A 22,878-nucleotide genomic window follows, 5' to 3' on the forward strand; every position below is an offset into this window, starting at 1 on the left:
CGTGGCCAAGCAACACAGACTGAGCTAATCTTGTTTTCTGTTACAATGCTTATTTGAGCGCCATTTGCCCTTTCCCTAACAAAAATTTGCTGGTAAAGAACAAATAGGGCACCCACCAGAAGTAAAGGCCAAACACCACCAGTGTGAACTAAAAATGAAATGTCAGCATTGAAACCCTCCATTTTTAAAACAAAAGTACTAAAGACCTTAATAAAAATTAAACACAAAGCAGACGCCATCTTCACAACCAGCTTTAAGATGGAAAAATCAGCTGTATTCTCAGACAAGATCTTTGGTATCTGGCAGTGATTTACACGTGACATCTGCACTTATGAGAAGTCTTTATGTCTTCATTGTCTTAATGAAAGCAAGACAATGGTTATTTTTGGCAGTGGACACTGCATGAAAAGTTATATGCTCTCTAGGAAACTACCATTTCCTAAACTCAAAACTGAAAAAATAGACTTTAAAGGATCTGAGATTCACTGTGGCCAGCAGAGCAAAGACCTCTGCACAGACCCCAGCTGCCAAAGTGTATGAAGAGAGAAGGATGGGCAGAGGGCTTGCAGAGGTCTGGTGGTGTGCAATAGGGCTCATGTGGGGCTGAGGGAACTTGTATTTTTTGGAGGTACTGGAAAACTGTGTCACAAAAAATATGCAACATTTTATGCATATTTTCAACCTAGGGGAGAAAGAGATGCATTGTCAAAAGATGTTGAAATGTACAGCTCCTGCGTTTCTTACACACTACAACCCAATAACGACTACAGCTGAGAGGAAACAAAACTCATCTCAGTCCCAGAGATATTAGGAAACTCATCTTGGTGTATTTCCTTTGGAATACAATTCTGCCTTCAAATGAAAGACAAGACTGGGACAATTTCACTGCCTTTAAAGAGATATCTCTCTGATTTCTGTTAAAACTTTAATACTCTAACCTTTTAAGGTTTCATAAAAAGACATCCTGAAAAAGTTTTTACCCTATATGAAACTTGCTCTAAAAAGCCCATGTGTCCTGGAGTGGGTATCCCCAGATTTCCTACGGAACACACAAACACATTCGTCCAATCACAGTGTCAGAGCACTGAAACACCTGCTTGAAGCACACATAGCAAACATTACTTCCAGCAGACTAGGAAATAGTGTTTTGATGGAGAAATAGATTTTTACATGTTTTCATGTCATACCCTGATACAAATACTCACAAACTATAATAGGGAGCCTGTAAAAATCTGTGCAGGATTGCTTTTCTCATATGTTCACAGCATGTGATTGAGCGTAACAACGAATGTGCTTGGAGGACAAAAATGTTATTTTAAGGCTAACACTGATTAGCTCCCCTGACTCTATCACAGTAGAATAATAATAATAATTTTCCTGATACCCATCAAATGGAAAAAAACACTGACCTAAAAGATCTAAAGGAAAAAGAAATCAAAACCATATTTATAAATCTTTTCATAAGGGAAATAATAAATCGCTATTTAAACTAGAACTTGAAATGTTGAAAATCCCGTATCTACTTTGATGGCACATTCTATGATACACAACAATTCACTATGCAGAGAAATAATTCCTAATATTCCATCTTCACATGAGATTAACAAAAGTGGCAGCTCTGAAGAAAGAGATGTTGTATAGAATGCTAATGTTTGGAAAACATAAATATTTGGAGAGAGGGACACTATTCTGAAAGAACACAGCCCATAATCCAAAGGATTAGTTATAAAAATTTTGGGAAGTGTTCATAATATAGGCATTTCAGTGGTATTAATGCAGGAAAAGAAGAAGAGATAAAACATGCTGTTGGTTCTTTCGCCACAGTGACCATGGAAGCCCTGACTACTGCTTCTAGAATAAAGAGTTAGTATTGATGTACTTAAGAAAAGCCTTGGATTTCAGTTTTTCATTTTAGATCTGATTTCCCCAAGTCTAAAGAGCCACAACCATGCTGATGTGAATGCCAATTTCCAGGACTTTGCTGAACATCAGGAAGCATTCTGGGAATAAAACTAAGCTGGAGAATGCTAGGTGGCTGCTGGGTATTTAGGCAATTCAACCCAGATGCCATATCAGACAGGTCTCCTGAAATCCCTGACGGAAGGGTAACTAATTCTAGATATTCTGTCAACACAAAGGTGGGATACAGAAGGAGAAGAGCTAGGAGAGATGGACCCTCACCTAATAATGAACCAGAAAAGGAACCCCATGAAAACCTTTAAAAACCACATGTCATGCTATGAAAAGTCAGCATTGAAACCCTCTGTTATTTAAACACAGGTACCAAAGACCTTAATAGAAATTAAACACAAAGCAGATGCTTTGTGTTTATGAAGAAAAGGGAATGCACACAAAATCTAGGTGCTGGTAATGCAAAAGCCTTTACTTCCATGTGGATATGCATGTCTGCAGAGTAATACGTGCTCATAATCTAAGTCCCTGAAATAGCTCATCCTGAATCAGCTTATCATTCTTAAATTCATATTAATAATGTAATTGTTGGTCTGTTTGTAATTTCACATCTCTGTCTTCAAAAAGCAAACCCCCAAATGTCCACTGCCAGAATGTACTGAAGCATGTAGAAAAGAGAACAAGTAATGGGAAAGCATAAAAGTCTAGGTCATTGTGTGATGACATGAATGACATCTTCCCACAGATGCCAGAAGCAATCCACTGTCATTTGACCAAGCAGAGGTATTCCTTCTGGGACTACTCTGAACACGATTTTCATCTCATTGTTTCCACTCCAGTTCCCATTCCATATAAACAAATGTAAAATATTTGCAATAGTATATGCTGTGAGACTGCATAGTTTTATTTATAGATCATAGATCATGTTGCTTTTTTAACTGTACCACTGACATCTCTGTTATTGTTTTATTAATTTGATATTTAAACATTATGGGATGATCATGGCAATAGTTAAACAGTCTAAGTCTGCAGATATTCCTTTATATAAATATATACATATGCATGTGTAAGTGTATATTTATATACCCATATATACATAAAAATGTAAAAAAAAATAAAACAAACACCCAAGAGGTTCATCCATATTAGGGTAAGTTATTAATTTGCCATAAGAATATTTATTTGGACAGCTGGATAGTTTACTGGGTGGAATCAGATGTTCCAAAATAATCAAAATTTACCCCATCCGTGTACTTTGAAATACCACTAAACCTTGAAAAATGGTGACAAGGAAAGATACTACACTTTTTTCCCTCAGAGCCATGATTTTTTCCATAGAATGAAAGCAGACTTACCCACACGAACACCCTGCAGGATCTTAAAATGTATCTAGTCTGCTTGCCATTTTTTGTTGATCCATTTAAAACTCTGTTTTATATTGAAATATTGCACCATGTTCTGCCCCTGTCTCAATACTATCTTAAGGTACTGCACTCCCATGTGAAAGCATGGTGATAGCCTGATGCAAATGTGATGCACCTTTTCTCCAGTCTCAGCCCAGCTAAGCTGGGGCACCTCCAGTCTCCTCTTTTCCTTGGTTCCCTGTGTCCTTCTTTCTGCTCAGCTACTTCCACATCTGCTCAGCTGGATCATGGCCTTTTGTTGTCTTAATTACTCACTTCGCCTTATCTCTGTCTACTCCTCTCTCCTCCTTCACCAGTTCAGCAAACCTTCCTCCAGCTACCATCCCTTCTCTCCCTGCCATTTTCTGGTTTCATTATGGCAGATGTTGGACAAGGCATGTATAAATATGATGGAGAAATTATGAGAGCAACTAAGATTCTCAGAGATGAGGAAGCTTCAAACATGCTCAGTTATGAAGGAGTCTTCAAATTTTTAGCTATTACACTGCTATGTGAGACGTGCAAACTGCAATGTCTTTATGAAAACTTGTTTTCATGACTTTTCATTTGAAAGGCAGCGTACCTCTGCATGAAACAAAGAACTGAGCTTCTGCTCCAGGGTGCTGTGACACCAAAGCATTTCAAAGAAAAGCTCTTCACAATTGAAAAATGGAAAATACATTTCTCCAGCCCTTTACCTGGAAGCATTCTAATGGCTTCAGTCAACATGTTCCAAAAGAATTTTGTTTAAAAAAAGAAAGCTTGTGAGGATTAAAAAGCACACTTTGTGTGGACAATTCCAAACCAAATAATTAAAACAAGATACTATTAGTGCTAGCTAACGAAAAAGGGATTATATAAGCGGATATTTGGAAGAAACTTAAAACAGGCATTGTGGCCAGCCACAGTAAAATTAAGAGGATATGACAAAAAGAACTTGCAATGAATAAATGCATTTTGCTGTATTTACAGCCTTCAAGGTATACATCCTCTTCTGCAAGTTCAGCAGAATCAGTGTAAGCTTCCCAGCTGTGGCTCATGGACATCACTGAGCCCCCTCCTCTCATTACCCCCAGGGACTCTTTCTGGCTTGAACTGCTGTATCTGTCTACTAAGACTTTGCTAGGATACATGGTTGAATCTTTGAACCAACTATGGATGTGAAACGTTTTTGATTAGCAACGGTCAGTTTTCTCTACAAATGTATGCTCTGTGGCAACAATTCCCAAACTTATTCAAGTGACACCCTTGGCAGAGATGACTGGTGATGGAAGCTTCGGGATACATCTGTATGTAAAGACAGGAAAAGGCATTTTCATAACTGCTTTGAAGTAGCATGCACAGCACTAGTGGCATTATAACATAGCTTGGGTTGCACGGACAGGTGGAAAATCAGCAGTTGTTGCCAATGATTCTTTGTCAGTGGCCAACACCCGAACGCTTTGAGAGGCTACAAAGACAATCCATCTAGGACTGGCAAAGCTGTTCTCTTGGAAAATTTTCCACTCCTGTTGCAGACAGTCTTGCATTTGCTGAAATTGCAAGCACATCTTCACATTTTCCATCACAGAAAAGGAGGCACTATATATAACCCACCATACAGCACTATCTTTGTATCCTCAGATACAGAGCTAACCACAAAAATGTACTCAAAAGCCATGTTCTATTGTGATCTGTTTTGACACAAGTTTTAAAATGCAGTATAGAGAAAAAATTCAGTTCCCTACCTTTCTTGTAAGTGGCACTTCAATAGGGACGGGGACAACTTCTGCAAGCAGGCAGCCATAAAACGCAACCATGAAAGCAGCAGGATCATTGTTAGGAAATACTAGTGTTACCTGAAACAGAGAGACACATGTTAAAAATGTTTTATCCCAGGTTTTGGATAACAATAATTGGAGGTTTTGTGCTCCTTTTTGGAGAGAGACGATTACCAAAACATTTCTACGATAGCCATTCAACTAATGATAGATGAGGAATAAGAAGGGATTTATTCTGTTAGGTATTCTTTTTGTGAACATTCTCAATTGGGATGTATTATAATATTTTCATGCTGTATTGTTTCCTACATTGACAACACCTTTCATTTCTTTCTCAATTTACTGATTGCTTTATGGATGTTAAATAATAAAGTAAATGGAATTAATAGAATTTTACATTATAATTTAATAATTTGCTTGAAATCACTGAAAACAAAGCGGATCTGTAACCAATTCAGATTACCCAGACTTACCATGCCATTATGTCAATCATTAACATGTTCTATTTTGTCTCACTATGCTTTGCCTCATACAACAATCTCATTTTAGGACTGGTCTGTTGTCCTAAGTGTAGAAGTTTCCGTGGACTGTGTGAACACAAATAACTGATACCTAGTGAAGCAAATGCCACATTCAGAGCTGGCCACGGAGCATGCCAACCTTGGCCTGGATTTGAGCTTCACAGCTTCAGGGCTAGGACTAGGGAATTATGTAGATAACAAAATACCCCAAATAGATCATAGCAAATCACCTGTATGCTCACTAGGTGCCCTTCTTCCCCCACTATGCTGAACTGTGCACTCTGCTTCTGCAGCACTGCAAACTATGTCTTAGATCTTTGGGCAAAGGGGAAGGAGAGGTGAGAATGTGGCTTAGAGAGTCCACGACTCTCCCTACAAGGTCAGGCAATACTACTGCTTTCATGTACTGGTGAATGACCTCAGTGCCTAGATCTTGTCTACGTTTTTGTTCTGGGTCAGACAGATGGATGTTCTCAGCTCATGTCTTAAACAGCTGTAACACAGCTGGTAACTATCCTGCCTGGTCAACTGAAGTGGCATGTAAAAGGCATGGTGAATGATTTCAAACTTAATTCCTTTGGGATTGCACACATGATCAGAGTGTATTATTACAACATCTTAAAATTTGCAGAAACTACTTAATAATTTTTGAGTTTTGACTACCTTGACATCCATAGGAGTTCTGTGTTTCAGTATCTCAAACAAAAATCACTATATTCCCATATGCACTCCAACATTCAGTTACTGGGGGACTATGTTTTCAGAGTTTTCACAGAGCTTCAAAGGTAGTTACCTTCCATAAATTAAATTGATTTCTTCAAACTAGCAGAAATATAACCAACCTTGTCCCAGTGGGTCCAAAATACCTCTGTTTTAAAGCTGAAGACTGTAAGTTCGTAACTACTAAAGGGAACTTCACAGAAAATACAATACTACTTTATCTGTATGCTTGCACATAAAACAATCCAACTTCTGGAGATGGCTGTGCAGAGCTTACTGTATGCATTCTACATGAGTATACATACCATAAAGAGCCTCAGGAGAAAGAAAGGGATTTTAGTAGGAGCATTGTGGGGATGATAGAGTTTGCTGAGCCCAGCAAATATCTGAAGGATATTGAAAGATCCCAAAAGATACTTCAAGGATTCTTGGGGTTTGTGTTGGTCTCTGCTTAAATAAAGGCAGTGAAGATTTGGCTGGGAATCTTTGCAAAAGGGCTGACAGAGGTGAAAAAAATCTCACTGAAGTCCAGTGGGAATGAGGCATTAACTTCCCCTCCAAAAAATATCAATCACTAACAGACCTGTAGCAAGCAAATAAATAATATGTGCAAAAGCAAAAGGGGATAAGGCTGAAGGAAAACAAACCATATGGTGCATATTACCAGATGAGAATCTGGTTATCTAGTAGATATTTCAGAGGGCAAGCATAATTTCCAGGCAGCTGTCTGCGGTGGCACAAGGTTAAATTTCTGAAGTCACTATAGAAGGCAAATGCAGCTTGTCATATACTATCATAATACTAGAAATGGGGAATGAAATGCAGGCACATTAATTTATTTTTTGCTCAGAAAAAGAACCTAATAGGTGATATAATGGTAGTCATGAAAAATAGAGATTGTATTGATAGAAGATGCTTTGAAAGGGAAAAAGGCCTTTTACAAATTTTATATAGCATTAACATAAGGAAATAATTACATCATCATTTAGAAAAGACCAGAAATATATGCCTGTATTTCATTTCAAAACTACCTTTAAGTGTTGTCATGCAGAATACATTAGTTAGAATAAAAAGCCACCTTCAAAGAGGTCAGAGAGCTTTTATGTTATCACAACAGGGGTATAACAGCCAGGGTAACAGCCTAGAACATCAGAAGTAGAGCAACACCTCATCTTCAACATGAAGTTGCTTCAAATGATCATGTTTCTCCTACACAGGGATGCTAAGCAAGATGTTTTTACAATGCAAAGCATATGCTTTCAGCACTCAGCTCTAAACATCTGTTTCACTGTAATTCAGGTGGACTTATTTTAGAAGAGCTGCAATTTGTTCTTTACATGTCCTGCACTGGCCAAATTTCCAGCTTTCAGCCTGAATCATCTACAAATCCTTTCTTAATGTTAGGAGATGCCAGTGACTGACACAGTAAACAAATACAAAGATGGGAGGTAGCACACAACAGATAAGGAGAGATGCACACTACCCACAAGTGAAATTTATTCCTTTTGGAGCTTTCTGGGTGGATTGTTTTGATGTGTACACTTGAACAACTTGTTTCTTCTGCTGTTGCTTAGAGACACACTTGCAAGTCGAGTAAAAGAAATTCTTCAGATCCTATTCCTGGCGGAATGCCATTGTAGGAAACAGATTAAAGATCTAGAGATCCTTTCGTTAAATTCTTTATGATTAATTTCAAAAAAGGAACATAGGAAGGAGTGTCAGGTTTAATTTAACTTTTTTCTTTCTTCTTCTAGAAGCAATATTGCATGCTCTCATTTTGAAGCCCTAAGACAAGTGTAATGCAGACAGACATGTTTCTCACATGTGGCACAAAAGAACCAAGTGAACCATCATTCTGAGAATTGCTATCAGACCCTGGAGAAGACTGAATCCTACCCTCGCAACTCTACGCACTAAGGCAGGATTAAAATTTGCATTTCTGATGATTTTTTAATGGAATATCCATTCCATGGTGTAAAGTTAATCCGGAATGGGACCTGAATGGGATGGCAGAGAAAAGGAGCAGCAGGCTTGGTCAACCTCGACAGAAAAAGGGGTAAGTTTATAAGTACATCATTACCAAAACTGTAGGATGTTCTTGTCTTCATTTAATGACTTCAAGTGTTACCTCTAACCCTTGCTCTCTGTAGACTTTATTCATTCACCTAGATTCAGTCTCTAGCAGTAACTGCATCAGTCACAAAACAGGAATTGAAATGCTTTCCATGTTATCAGTCAGCATAATTTATTTATTTAACTGGTTGCCAAAATGTGGTTATTATGCTTGCCTATGTCCTCCACAATGCTTCTCTTGTTTCTACCATCTCAACAACTACAAAGTCATTCGTAAGTAAGTTTTTACCCACATGACACCTTCAGGCTCCATAAGCAAGATTTTGCTAAACAGACTGCTGTTCTATGTCCAAAAATCACTTTTCATGGGAAAGTTTATTGTTGATGTTGCCAAAACTTCACGCTACTATTCAGCGAGTACCAGTCCATGTTATTTATTTTGCAATTCAAAACATCTGCCTGAATGATCTGTCATTTCTGAGTAAAAGACACATTTCACCACCCCCGCCCCAACATTCCACTTCATTAATTTCCTGTGAGCACCCCAAATACTTCATTCTCTCTTCTTCAGTGTGGGATCTGAATTACTAGTAATTAAAATCAGTTGAGATACTCACCCTGTCTCCAGGTCGTACCATTGGTTCTTGTTTTGTGCCTAATTTATGTAGTATATTGTAAGCAACCTTCATACTTCTGGTCCAAAGTTTGCCTATTAACATAAAAAATGTGAAATTAATTTAAAAATTCTTCTTATGTTTTACAAGATTTTTAAAGAGAAAAAATACCTGAGCAGTAAAAAAAAAAAAATAGTAGCAGGAACATTCCTATTAGTTGTTCATCTACTGGGACTAGTGCAAATATTTAAATACTTATCAGAAGCTTTCTTTGAACTTCTTTTTTCAAGACAACAGCATTTAAAGAAATAAAGAAAAGTAAAAAAAAAAAAAGTAAGTATAGTTTTCTTCATGGCAGAAGTTTCTTACTTTGGAGAAAACTGGACCTTGACTCAAAAAGTTAACCACTAGAAGTGGCTGGAACATCATCAAGTCCAGGCATCATCCTAATACCCTTTGCTGTAGCAAGCCCAACAGGTCACATTTCAGCCCAGACTGAGCTCCAAGGGTGTTATTCAAGCTTCATGATGACACTTCTCTCACACCAACCCATGAAGGGAAACAGGAAAGGAGTCCCAAGAAGCAAAGAAAAAGCCCTCAACAAATACAGAACACTCCACAGCCAAAGGGGCACACTGAAGCAGCAGGGACCCTTCAATCTTTAGCACATCTATATGTCTGTTTCATTTTTAATTCTGGGCCTTCTTCCATTTAACTTGTCTTTTTCTTCTCAGTTGCATTTCACTTCCCCATCTACCCTTCCATCTTACCGTTTCTCTTCTCCCTTACTTCACATCTCTCCAGCTCCATGCTCAGCTAATCCTTACCAAGGCATCACCCCAATATTCTTTAAAGAAAAAATTATCTCTTTCATCAAGATGTCACTGGCCATGTTACAGGTCTTTCATTAACCCTTCCAGAGATGGGCATCTTTCAACTACACAAGCCCTTTCAGATGGCCTTTGCTTAAACATCTTGCTACTTCCATTTGAACAATAGTGAATGTAATAGCCATCATTCTTGTCTGGCCTCTAGGTACTGTCTTTAAGCAGTATTCAGTCTGACAGTAACAAATCTTTAATTCATGCCCACCAATAACCTGAACAGTAATAGGTTCTGACAACAGATTACCTATGGGGTTCAGGTTCTCAAACATGCAATATTGCTATTTATAACTAAGTCAAGCAGTTACAAGAAGTTTCTCTGCATCCTGGTTTTAAAATGCAATACTACCAAATTATTTTAAAGCGCAAATCTGATGTAAATATGAAGTACGATGAGAAGCCCAGATTTTTCTTTTCTTCCTCTTAATTAAAGTTGGAAGGGTCACTACTGCTTGTTACTGAGAAAGTACCAAATGCAATGACTTGTGAAAACTGTAATATTGGATGGTCAAATTATGTTTTGCAAAGTTTTAGATGTATTTCAAATTCCTCCAGTATTTGCATGCTGAACTGCTTCAGTCCTCAGAAATAAACATGACTCAATTCTGCTTCACTGGAAACTCAGCATGAATACCGGAGTATATCTGCAGGATTAACCCTCACAGCACTATGGCAGAACTACCTGCATTTGAGGAAAGAAAGTCTTTAAAAGCATCCCAGCTACTATAGGCAACACTTGAACTTGACAAGTGAGTAGGATAAAGACAAGAATGCCCTAGGAAGGAGAAAATTCTTTTTCTTAAGATTTCAAACATTGAAGTTTCAATGGCAATAAACTTAAAAGAGCAATTAGTAATGATACAGAAAATTGGAGAAAGGAAATCAAAAGCCTGGCTAAAGTTGTGAATGGCAAGAAAGAACCATCTTTACACAAAACACTTTCAAGCTTGAAATGAACACTGAATTTTAATTCCTTTTCTGAGAGACATAAGGGGCTGCTGTAAAAAGTTCTCTCTGAGCAACACAAATTAAATCTGTTACAAGTCTTAAATTTGCATTTGTGACATATTCACATTAATATTTTGTCTATCAAATGTGCCACCTTACAAATCTTCTTCCAAGTCTAATGGCTATTCATGTTGAAAGTATTAAGAAGCATTCTTTCAGAAGTACCCAGGTATGTAGTACAACCATCTCCACATAGGAGATCTGAGTAAATGGAGAAATTAAGTTCTCTCAAAGATTAAGAAAACTTGAATGGGTACTTTCTAGTAAAGTTTTAAATACTTCAGTCTTTACATACATTTTGTCATGATGCTCTTTTATTGCTGAAATTTACTTCAGCTTCTGAAACATAGAGCATGTAAGGCTGCCTCCCTAACTCCTCACCTCTCACTTCAAACACACTTTGAGCTGTGCAGCAAATTCCTACAGTATTTTCTATCATTCAGAAAAGACTTGAATTTTTTGTCACTGCAGAGCCCTCTCTTGCTCTATTTACTGGTGCAATATCAAACTATGTTAATTAGCTCAGCTAACTGCACATGAATATCGTATGAAACTGTGGAAAACTGGAACAAAGAGGCTAGTTTGCATTCAGCTGGGACGGAGCTGGAATATAAAGTCTCTCTTGCAGTCCCTAGATGCTCCATGACTTCACCCCTCACAGGCCTTGCCTGCCCTAGCTGCTGCTGCTCCAAAGTGAGCAGAGCCCATGAGGATCCTCCCATGCAGGCAGAGCAAAGTCCATGCAGATCTTGACTTGGATCCTGTTCAAGAAGAAACCTGCAATTTTTCTTCCAGGGTATATAGCCGTGTTCCAAAAGAGAAATAAAAAAAAAAGGGCTACAAAAGGAGCACAAGGCAGAAGCTGGAGCTGGGAATGTACAAAGGATCAGGGACAGATCTGTGGGTGTTGGATGGGGCACAAGCTTCTGACCAGGGGTGGAGTGAACCATGTGTTTATTTTACCACCTTGGCTGTCTGCCCCTCCCAGCATCACAGAGAAACACAAAGGACTCGACAACTGCAGGATAAAAGCCCTCAGTAACGGAGGATGTTATAGAGAAGGAAATCTTTGAAGTATTTCCTTCCTTGGTTCTGCCTAGGTTGCAGTTCAGTGTAATTCTTACTTTGCAGACTTGAGGGATTAGACGCTGCTGGGAAAAAGCTGATTGCTGAAACGTCGCCCACAAATCCCGATGTTGTGACCTTGCCGTGACCTCCACATGGTGCCACATCTGCGCAGCGGGAGAGGGAGGCCTTGATGAGGAGGCCAGCTGTGCTTCATCCAAGGCTTTTGCTCTGAGACAGGGCTTTAGTGCCACAGCACTGATTCTTGTGCAGGGTAAACTGTCTTCGTTACACACGCTACAGAGGAAAACTGGCTGTCTGAGGCTGCTGAGGTTACGCCTCATTGTCCAGAATGCAATGAAGCACCAGACCTCCTCAGATAAACACAGCGTCATTAATCTTCTAATATGCTGGCTTGAAGACAGGAGAGCCAATGTAGGAAACGAAAGCCAGTATCATTTAGTGGCGAGTGAACAGCTCAGTGCCAGTGAGTGTTTCAGCTCTGTGCTCCATTCTTCCAGCCATGCTGCCACAGCAGAAAGCTGCCTTCAGTTCTGTCTGCAGCCTGGCAGAGCCTGTGGTGCTGGGCGCAGGAACCTTGAGCAGCACTCCTGCTTCCTCACCGCTTCCCCAGGTAAAGAACAGACCCTGTGAGCCCTTGTCTTCTGCACCTTCCTGCTCACATCCTCACTGCAGCGGGTTCTTTTGAACAGTGCTCCTTCCTGCCTCACCAGGGACAGGGCTGCCAGGCTCTCATCTGCTCACCAGCCATATATGAGCAGCTACTTTCTGACACTCAGAAATGAAGAATTGGTAAGTTGGCTACAGAGATAAGTAATTAGTGAGAGATTCAAGTGCTCAGTGATGTTTCATGTGCAAGGGCACCCTCCAGAATACCATCCATATTGCATCTTCCTCAGCCACTTTTGTCACTTGCCCAGAGAGTTGCTGCCAGACTTGCAAGCCCGGCAGTGTGTTTATGCAGGGAGGACTTTAACACGTGTCACACACCTGCAAACTGAGCTGAGGATTCCCACTGCCCAGCAGGTATCAGTAAGTACTGCTATGCCTCTGTATCTGAGCCATATCCAGCAGACATCATTCGCAGATATTCTGGGTACGACAGGATGGAAAACAGTATCTCACTTTCTGACAGCTGTGACAAACACTCTTAACACCTGTTTGGGGCAAGTCCCTTTTCTTTTGTGGCTGGAAATTTGATTTAGTTGAATAGTAGCAATTCTACACCAGTAACCACCTATTTTACATTTCACTTGTATTCAATCTTGTTCTGTTTTAAACAGTCTATTCAGAAGGTAGTACCTTTTACCAACTAAAATTTAGCAAGTCAGAGTGAATTAATAGCTGATACCATCTGATTAAGCAACACTTTATGAGGATAAAGGGAACCACCAGGTCTCAAAACCCACACAAAAAGGGATCAGCTAACAAAAATGAGATGCTTTCCACATGGCACCGAATTAAATTCCCTTCTTCTTCCTTTGCAAGTCTGTAAAAGGACTATTTGTTTGTGTTGAATGTAAAGAAGGTTATAAGAGAAAAGCTGTATCAGGGAGAAAACGTAGAGAGAAAACAAACCACAATCACCTTCCTTATCATCGTCAGGATGCTTTTCAGAACCACACAGCACTAACTCAACAAAGCCAAACCAGTGGTTGCTTACCAATTTCCATGCACAGCAACTGTGAGACTGCCAAAGTTTAACTGCAAATAATTTTGTCAAATATTCATTTTCAAAACATCACAGTACAACAGTTCTTACATGAAATAGGAATGGGTATTTACTACATCTGGTGCAAATGATAAACTTCCTAATGCTATGCAGGTAAAGGGGCAGTTTTTCTGCTTTGCAAAATAATAGTCACAGTTCTGCTGCTCTGTTAACCCTTTGTTCATACACTCTTTAAATTCATCCTGAGCAGTAAATGAAGCTGTCTTGGGATAAAAATAAAAAAAAAAAAAAGAATAAGAGTGTTTTGTTGCAGAGAATAAAATACTCCAGACATACTCAGAATAGGGATAACTGCCATTACAGAGCTCAATGCTCCACTCGTAATCATAGAATGTAACATACATTTTTAAAAGCAATTTTATGTCTTTCAATTAAGGAAATAAAGGTTTAAAGTATTAAACAATCACAAGATTGATATCTATCTTGGGACTTGAACCATGACTACCCACACACCTGCAAGCAAGCACTGAGTTATTTCAGAGATAACAACAGTCTGGTTATGTTGCTACTTGGTTAGAAGATTCTTGATTCCCTCTCTTCTCCTGGTAACTGTGAAATCCCTAGACTAGGAGATTCTTGCAGCAAGAGGATATGGGGGGTGCGGGTCACACACCAGCTGCAGCATGGCCATGGCTTGGGGTTAGCTATTTTGGGTCTGTTGTTAAGTTTCAGCTATTTCAGGGCATCGCCAGTATAAGCTACATCACTTCTGCTAAGGCAGCATGACTTTGGCCTCAAAATATCTGATTACAGAAAGTGTTAGATAAAGGAAAGGAGATTATCAGAATCAGATGTAGTTAACTGGTACCCCTTCTGTTGTTTTAAATAATGGTTACTGTAAGAAAGCTCAAAACTTGCTCATCCCCAAATTACTTTCAAGTTTTTACTTTCCCCCCCCCCAGACTTTCTGATCTTCTTAGAATAATCATTTTAAGTAAGAAAAGTAACTGTGATAGCATAAGTACTATATAGGATTTAATTGTCCTTTACTCATGTTTCTCCTCTAAGAAATCACCAAGTACTTCATTATTAATGTCACCAATGCCAAGACCAGACGCCTGACTACTCTGATTAACTTTATCTGAGCCAGAAATTGTCCTCCTATTCCTCAAAGTACATATTAGGTTTTTAGTCAGAATTCAGTCTTCATAAAATCCAATAAAGACATACTTCATTCCCATACCTCAGACATTACCATTTATGCATATTCAGTGATTTGATTTACAACTAAGATGTTCTCCACTAAACCAAGCTCCCAGAGGAACAAAATATTTGAGAAATAAGTAACATTCATAGTGGTTCATTCACTAGAAGGAGTTTAAGAGTTTTGAGTACATTAAATAAAGATTACAACTGGGGCACTGAGAAGAACTTCAAGAACTGAGGCAAAGAGCTTCAAAAACTTGCGTGGAAAAGAAAAAAGATCAAGCCTAGAAGTGCAGTTATTTATTTCTTCTATCTGCAGTAATCTGAGACACATGGAGGAAAACAGTCCTGACATGCTATGAAGACAAAAGCTCATAAAACATGCTGAAAAAGACACAGGAGATATAAAGCATTACAAATCAGATGAATTCCCATAGAGGAATGGGGAGGCAGAGATGATTTTAAGCAACAGCTGAAAGTTATTTCTTTAAACTTTTCAGCCTTTATGGCTGAACAGTCGATCATGATCTAGAGCACTCACCACTTAAATCCACACTAACTGGACCATATCCACATCAGCCACTGTTAGGTAAGGAAATACATTCCAGTGAATCACATAAGGTGGTCTTACCACACCAATCTACTGCTGTCTGCCAGTGCATGTCATAGCTTGGCCATCGGTCTGACCACTCTCAGATGTCTCTGGACAGGACAGCAAAAGAGTTGTGAGGAAGGCTTTGAAGAAGAAGAGTTTTGTGACCTCTCAGCTCCTTTTCAGCATGCAAGGCCAGCAAGGGGAAGTAAGAAAGCATCCTGAAGAGATGCAACAGGCCAACACTGCATTTTTCAGGGCCAGAGAGAGCCTGCTGTAAAAATCAAGACTAAGGGGAAGATGGGACAAGCTTTCAGTATGTAAATGCAGCAAGGTCTGTATCTGAAAATTTTTGCTTCCAAAATAACCTGCAAGGTTTGTCCACAAAGATGATCCAAGGGCTGGAGCACCCTAGATGGTACGGCATCCAAAGTGCTCCAGCCCTCAGGTGAAGACAGGCTGAGACAGTTGGGGTTGTTCAGCCTGGAGAAGAGAAGGCTCTGGGAAGAACCTAGAGCAGCTTCCAGTGCCTAACGGGGACCTACAAGAAAGCTGGAAAGGAACTTTTTACAAGTCCATGTAATGACGGAACACGGGAAAATGTCTTTAAGCTTTAAATTAGATTTAAATTAGATATTAGGATAAAGTTCTTTACTATGAGGGCAGTGAGGCACTGGCACAGGTTGCTCAGAGAAGCTATTGCTGTCCCATCCCTGGCAGTGTTCAAGGCCAGGTTGGACGGGGCTTTGATCTATCTGGTCTAGTGGAAGGTGTCCGTGCCCCTGGCAGGAGGCTGGACTTAGATGTGCTTTAAGGTGCCTTTCAATCCAAACCATTCTGTGTTTCTACGATGGACATTTCCCATGAAGAAGAATGTCAGCTTGAAAGCTAGCTAGCAGAGAAGAATTCACTAAATCTCCTATTAGATGGCTTGGTTTGTAATTTCTTTTATCTAAAGGAATCTAAGAAGGAAAAAAAAAAGAAAAAAAAAGCAAATTCTTTTCTTTTTACTGACCTCAGGAAACTACTGAAAGGCAACAGCAAATACCATATCCTAGAGTGCTGGTAGATGAAAGTAATGAAAACATGAATTTTAGTCCCATTTATCACAGGATTTCGACAATTTAGAAGAGGGGTTTGGAAACATTAGAACACAGAAGCAGTCTAGGTGGCTCTGTGAGCCATGTGGATGAGTTCCTAAGGTTGATTTGCTCAGCCTACAGCCCTTCAGGCGAAGCAGGACATATGCTCAGGCTCTCTGGACAGAATCCCATATTCAGAAAAATTGTCTGATTCTTACTAACATCTTAATTTCCTTTCCTGTCCTATTTATTTAAGGCATTCAGTAGATTATATGAATTGCTCTACTGCAAACACGTAATTGCAAACTTTAAAATTCTTCTCCAGTTCCAAGTAAATGTCCTTGAGGAAGTAAAACTCTGATCAATGGTGAATCATATGTTTGCCCCCCAATTTAAGTAACTTCTTAACTCTGGGGTAACTGAAGGGAAAATGTTTCATGCACGACCTTCAGTTGCAAAGGTTCTGTTATGCTTTAAAAGCCTTTAACTCTATTTGCAACGCCAAACTTGCAGCAGACATCTTTTTAGCCAGGGACCATAACTCAGTCCAACTGCTGAATGGAAAGGAGCATTCAGCACTAAACAAAACAGAAAGACCTCTATATCAAAGCATCATTCTTTGCACAGAACTCTAGGTCCCTGAGAAGGTAGAAATAAAACAAGGAAAATAATTTTTCATATCTGTATCAATAGTATACAGAAGTGTTCCAACTTGCTTTCAAAGTCTGACAGTTATTCGTAGTAATTCTGCTGAACATCTCCCAAATGCCCCTTGAACATCTCAAAATTAGAAGCTATATGAGAGACTTTTGTCAGGGATATCCTTATGTTTATTTTTATTTGGCCTTTCTTGGTTGCAATATATGGCAGGCATTACACATTGAACTGTATCAACATACTAAAGATGACACTGAAATATATCCTGGCAAATCTGTTTCAGGGATATATATTTGCTAGCTGTACAACTACATGTCAGGAGGCATAATTCAAATCACACTTACTACAGTGTCAGTAGAACATGATAAAGGTTGTATTTTCACTTCTTCAGGAAGCTGGAGAATATTGTATACCAGGTTCTGCTTTTGCAGAAAAAAGACTGGGCAATATCCAAAGGCAATGGATTTAGACATGAATCTCGAGGAAAATCTGCCCTAGGATGTATATCTATTTAAAAGGTGGTTTTATTTAATAAGCTGTGATTCCATGGGTGTATCTACTCAGCTCTTTTTCTCTTTATGAAATAATATTTCTATAATAACCTCAGCAAACCATATCAGACACCAACCGCTTTAGAACTGTCTTACCCTACTCAGAAATGTAACAGATGCATCATTAGAGGGCTTATTTTTCACTGTATATTTATGTATTTACTATAAACAGAGGCACTCTCTAAAATATATAAAAGCACAAGGAGTCTGAGGAGTGCTTACCGTAAGTGAGAATATACAGTGGTTTTCCATTAGTATCCATAGTGGTTAGGCAAGGAGCTTTCGGTGAGATGGTCCCCCATCGCTGCAAAGCTGCTTCCAGAGAAGGCGGCCAATTTGTAACCACACCTAATTGTTCCCCACGCATAGCCAACATCTGAGCTCCTTCTGGCTTTGGCTGATTTGGATCTGGCTGTTGAACTTATGATTATGAAAAGATATACAGTTACCATGTAAATTCTACCATGTAAATTACACAGGTACACCTGTGTAACCAAGAGAACAAGTTAACCTTTGCAAACTACCCTGAAAATAATAACATCAGAGGGATTGAGAAGTAACAGAGAAATATAAGAGAATAATTAACTTTTAACTTTAACAGAGATGAAGCAACTGAAACATCTCAGGAATGCATGTGCTTATCCTTACACTAGCTCTATAAGCAGAGAAAGAAACTGCTGAGGCAGCATGCTTATATTTATCTTCAAAATAATCTGCATGTCTTCACTCCTGAAGAGAGATGGAGACTACTTTTTCCTGGCAAAAATGCAATAATGAGATGAACTGCAGAACTACTGAAAAAATGTACATTAACAAGTCATCAGTATCAGACCAATTTAAGTTATGTTCTGTTACAGCACGTTCTTGTAAACCACTGCAAAGACTATTTAAATCTCCAGATCTTGGCAAATCTCAATTCTCAAAGCACTAGACTCCTTAAAAAAATTTCCATTTATTGACTTTATCCTTGTTTCTACCTTACATGTAGTTAATTTTTTCAGTGCTTCTCTATTACACAAAGGATGTACAAAAAAAATAACACGCTCACTCACTGACAGTTTTTCTCAGTGTTTAAAAGCAATGGCTGTAACCACAGCCGAATGTTCTCAAAGCAAAGCTTCCCTCCACTCTCTTCTGCCTTTTCTTTCAAGCAGAACCAGGAGCTGAGCAAACAAGACAGGCTTTTGACTCTACAGCACTATGTCCAAGCTCCCTGCAAGCAGATTCCACTGAATACCAGTGGGTTTTGTTACTTTTTTCGTTACTGGGAGGGCTTCATTAGCTTTCTAAAAAGTCTATGTGTGAGACAAACATTTTACAAAGTTTAAATAAGAGAACCCCAAACCTTTTGAAAAACAGTCATTTTACCTTCTAACAATTCTTCAAAGTCATCTACAAAGAACTCTCGTAATGGTGGTCGTTTGGGCCGTTTTAGTGTATTGACCAGCTGCTGAATCTTTGCTGACACTCTGCTGCTCACTGGTACTCCTGCAGGACAGGGATCAATGGAGACATCAGTTGACTGCTATGCTGAACGCCACCAGACATTAAGTGGGGTAAGAAAAAGTCTAGTACTGCAAGGCCACCATAACTACAATTTCATGCCATGCCGAGACTCAAGTATTCAACATCAAGACACTAAGATCATTTCAGCAAAAGGAACAACAACATCTAGTTTAAATAAAAACAATACAACAATGTCAGAGTGAGCTTGCAAAATTACAGGGTAAACAGCACACAGACTGAAGGAGAGAAGCACAGTGAAGAAACCCTCCCTACAGCAAATGTCAGTAACATTAGAGAACTCTTCCAGGTGGCATTGGCAATGGTAACTGGGAAGACAGGCACTGACTCTCCCCATGATCACTGGTCATATCAATGTTGTCTGACTAGAATGCAGCTCAGCAAAGAGTGTAGGTCATGAGCTCAGCATTTATTCTGGGTTGCTCTTTACCTTGTAGTGGACGTCTGTCCAGTATCCATCTTGAACATGGTTTATAACCTTTCATTGCTTCACCATGACCCTGTATTCTCTGAATATCCCTACAGCCAATCCCACCAACCAGCAATCTCCAAAGGGAGCATGCTTGCCCATACAGCACTTGAAAAAACACAATTCTGAAAAGGAGCATGTATATATAATCCCATCAATCCCCCCTCCTCCTTTCTCCTAGTCAAGTGCAAAGTGTCTGCGACATTCATGTCATCTGTTCCAGAGCTAATAGAGCTTTCTGTCACCGCACTGCAGGAATATCAAATTCCTACCCTTTCGTAAGGTTGGCTCCAAAACTTTTACCAAGTGTTTTTTAGAGCCGAGACTGTTAAGTCTAGATGCGATACACTTGGTCAGCAATTCCAAACCCTACTGAAATATGGTTTAACAAGTTTTAGAAAACAGAAGCAGTAAATAAGAAAAGGTTTACAAATAACTGTTTTTCAAAACACCCAAACCAAACCAGAAAATAAAACTTAAACCACATCACTTTTCAAGATGTAGCCATCCCTAGCATGGCACTTTCTTTGCCATTTGCAAAACAGATTAGCTGTAACCAGGCAGCATGACAAAAGAAGACCTAGAGATTCACTGATTTCTTTTGCCTAACAATTTCTACAGGGAGTCAGCTCTTCCTATTAAGAAATATCTCTCTATGTAAGTTTCATTTATACCAGTTTATTTTAGGTTTATAAAGATGCTGCAATGTACGTGAAAAGTGCCCAGAAAGGAAAAAACAATGAGCAAATGTATACAGTAACCACCAAAAAGATTATGATACTCAAAAAAACCCAACCCTGTCTGGTTTTATGACATACCATCACCAGTCTCCATAAGTTCAGCATTTCCATACTTTGGTGCCACCCGTGCCGTTGATCCTTGTGGTCTTTCTACTTGTATTGAGTGTTCTGAGGTGTAAGTGGTAACATCTGGAGGGGCAGAATGATTTTCTGTGAAAAATAAGTTAAAAGGTTTAACTGTGTACCTCTAATGGTGAAGGGCAGAAAAGCAAAGGGGAGAGGAAAGGAAGCCATTTTATTTCCCCCCACCCCAACATCTGAACAGGCATTAAAGTCAATGCACAAAATGAATGTATACAACAGTAATGTACAGCATGATTTTAATAAATAAAGTTTGCACTGATTGAAACAGAGGCTGTATGTCTGCAGTCATATAAGCAATAGTCTAAAAAAATTCCATAAATTACAAAATTAGGTTTTAGGTTCTCCACTGACATTTAATTTTATACTAATTAAAAGCCTGTGAACAGCCTCAAATAGAAAAGACCCAGGCAAATGTACTTCTGATAGATTACTGTGTTGCCTTTTCTAAATAAAAAGAACACAGCATGCTGTCAATCACTTGCAAGTGGCAATGCATATATCTTTTATAACCTCTGTATTTTGACTACGCCAATTTTAGTTAAGAACTTGCTAGCATATGAGTTAAAAATCAATCCTAGCAGGATTGGACTCCAGGGGAAAGTAAGAAAACGCAAAGAAACATGACCTTTGCATTCTGCATGGACACTTGCTTGTCTGCTATTTTTAGACAGAGCTATTACAATTCTTCCGCATAACAAAGACTTGCCTTCCAGAAGGCAAACAAAATTTATTCTGACTCATGCCAGCACTCCTAAACAATTCCACAGAGCTAATCTTTCTCTTTCATAGCCTGATAACTCAGCATGCTATCACAGTTTGTTTTCCTATGTTTTCAAGCCTGAGTCTGCATTACCTACATATTTGTATTCTTTTTATGGGTTGTCTCATAATTTTTTCCCCAGGTTTTTATCGGCATTAGAGTAGATGGAGGTAAATACCATCAGCAAATACCAACTTCTCTGTCAATTGACATAAATGATCCCCAGGAGCCTCTGAGATATAAAAGAAGGCAGGTCTTCATTTGGCTGCTGCTGAAGTGAAGTGGGATGTATTTCATTTTACAACAGGGTAAGAGTCTTTAAAAAAAACTTGATCTTGTTCCAATACGATTTTCAAGATGTGCTTTTTATTAAATCTGCCCTATAAGTACTATGGTGCCATAACTCTACTACAACACCAATTTCTGCAGTATATTTCACCTCAAATTATATAGAATCTTCACGAGCCTTGAATTTCAGATCACTGTAATTATTGTTAATTCAATCCCAAACTAAAGCAACATCAAAACAGATAACCAATTTTTCTGGCTACACATACACTAACGAGATGCTGTATTAGATACTTATTTGGCATCCTTCTTATTTAAATGTACCATTTGATGGACAATCATAATGAAAACTTAAGACATGATATTAATGTCTATAGTTGTGGTTTAATTTTTATATTCATGAACACCATAAGGACTCAACCTTTGTCACTCAACCATACTATCTGGCTGGGGATATCACAAGGTGGCTTTTATCATGCAACTTGAAAATGTCATACATCTTACAAATGTCCAGCCCAGCCTTTTGATTCTGGTCACATATACTGTCATACTTTTAGTGAAATAAACAACTTATATTGTGTTGTAAGTGACCAACTGAAGTATAATAGCCTGGAGAATGGAGTTTATGCTGGTAATTATCTGAATAATGTCTTCATTTTACATGTCGTTTCATTGTCATTATCAACTGTTTCAGACTCAGCACAATTTTTGCCCTTTCTTGCTAAGTGGCAAGAGCTTTTTATAGATCATGATTGAATTACTCAATAACTAAGTCAATTTAAAAATGCTGATGCTTATCCTTTTATCCTTCACTAATAATGCAGTATTGCTATGCAAATAGGAGAAATCACGACAAAGAAAATAAGTAGTTAGTCAGCTATTAGTAACATGAGAAAGTACTTCTAAAGTAAAAAATATAATTGTTTACATCTTTTCAGTGAAGTGTTTCCATCTTTCATATTTTACAAGGCAAACTGAATTGGAGTTAAAGTATTTGCTTTCAGGTCTTAGCAGCGAGATGATTTTTTAATACATGGGAGAGAAGATACGTGATTCAAAGCACCACAGAGCAGAGATGCTCTCTCTTCAGATCTATACACTTGAAACCAAATACTTCTTTGTAACACATGGTGCTGAGTAGGATGAAATAACATTCGAAAGCAGCTTCCTGCTCTTTTGTAAAAGGGTTTCCTTTTGAACAAGCAGTACTGGC

The 22,878-nt window shown here is 38.8% G+C and overlaps 1 protein-coding gene across 1 annotated transcript in view; it reads right to left on the reverse strand.

The window, feature by feature from the left end:
• DIP2C (disco interacting protein 2 homolog C) overlaps positions 1-22,878 on the reverse strand; it is a 230,050-nt gene that overhangs the window by 88,125 nt on the left and 119,047 nt on the right. The window contains exons 6-10 of the mRNA XM_034061370.1: positions 20,552-20,683; positions 19,109-19,228; positions 17,963-18,160; positions 9,006-9,097; positions 5,042-5,152 (exon numbers count right to left, since the gene is read on the reverse strand). Coding sequence (XP_033917261.1) covers positions 5,042-5,152; positions 9,006-9,097; positions 17,963-18,160; positions 19,109-19,228; positions 20,552-20,683 — 653 coding nt within the window. The remainder of the gene's footprint in view (positions 1-5,041; positions 5,153-9,005; positions 9,098-17,962; positions 18,161-19,108; positions 19,229-20,551; positions 20,684-22,878) is intronic.

This window comes from Melopsittacus undulatus, chromosome 1 (assembly GCF_012275295.1).
Source record: "Melopsittacus undulatus isolate bMelUnd1 chromosome 1, bMelUnd1.mat.Z, whole genome shotgun sequence".
Lineage (NCBI taxonomy): Eukaryota > Metazoa > Chordata > Aves > Psittaciformes > Psittaculidae > Melopsittacus > Melopsittacus undulatus.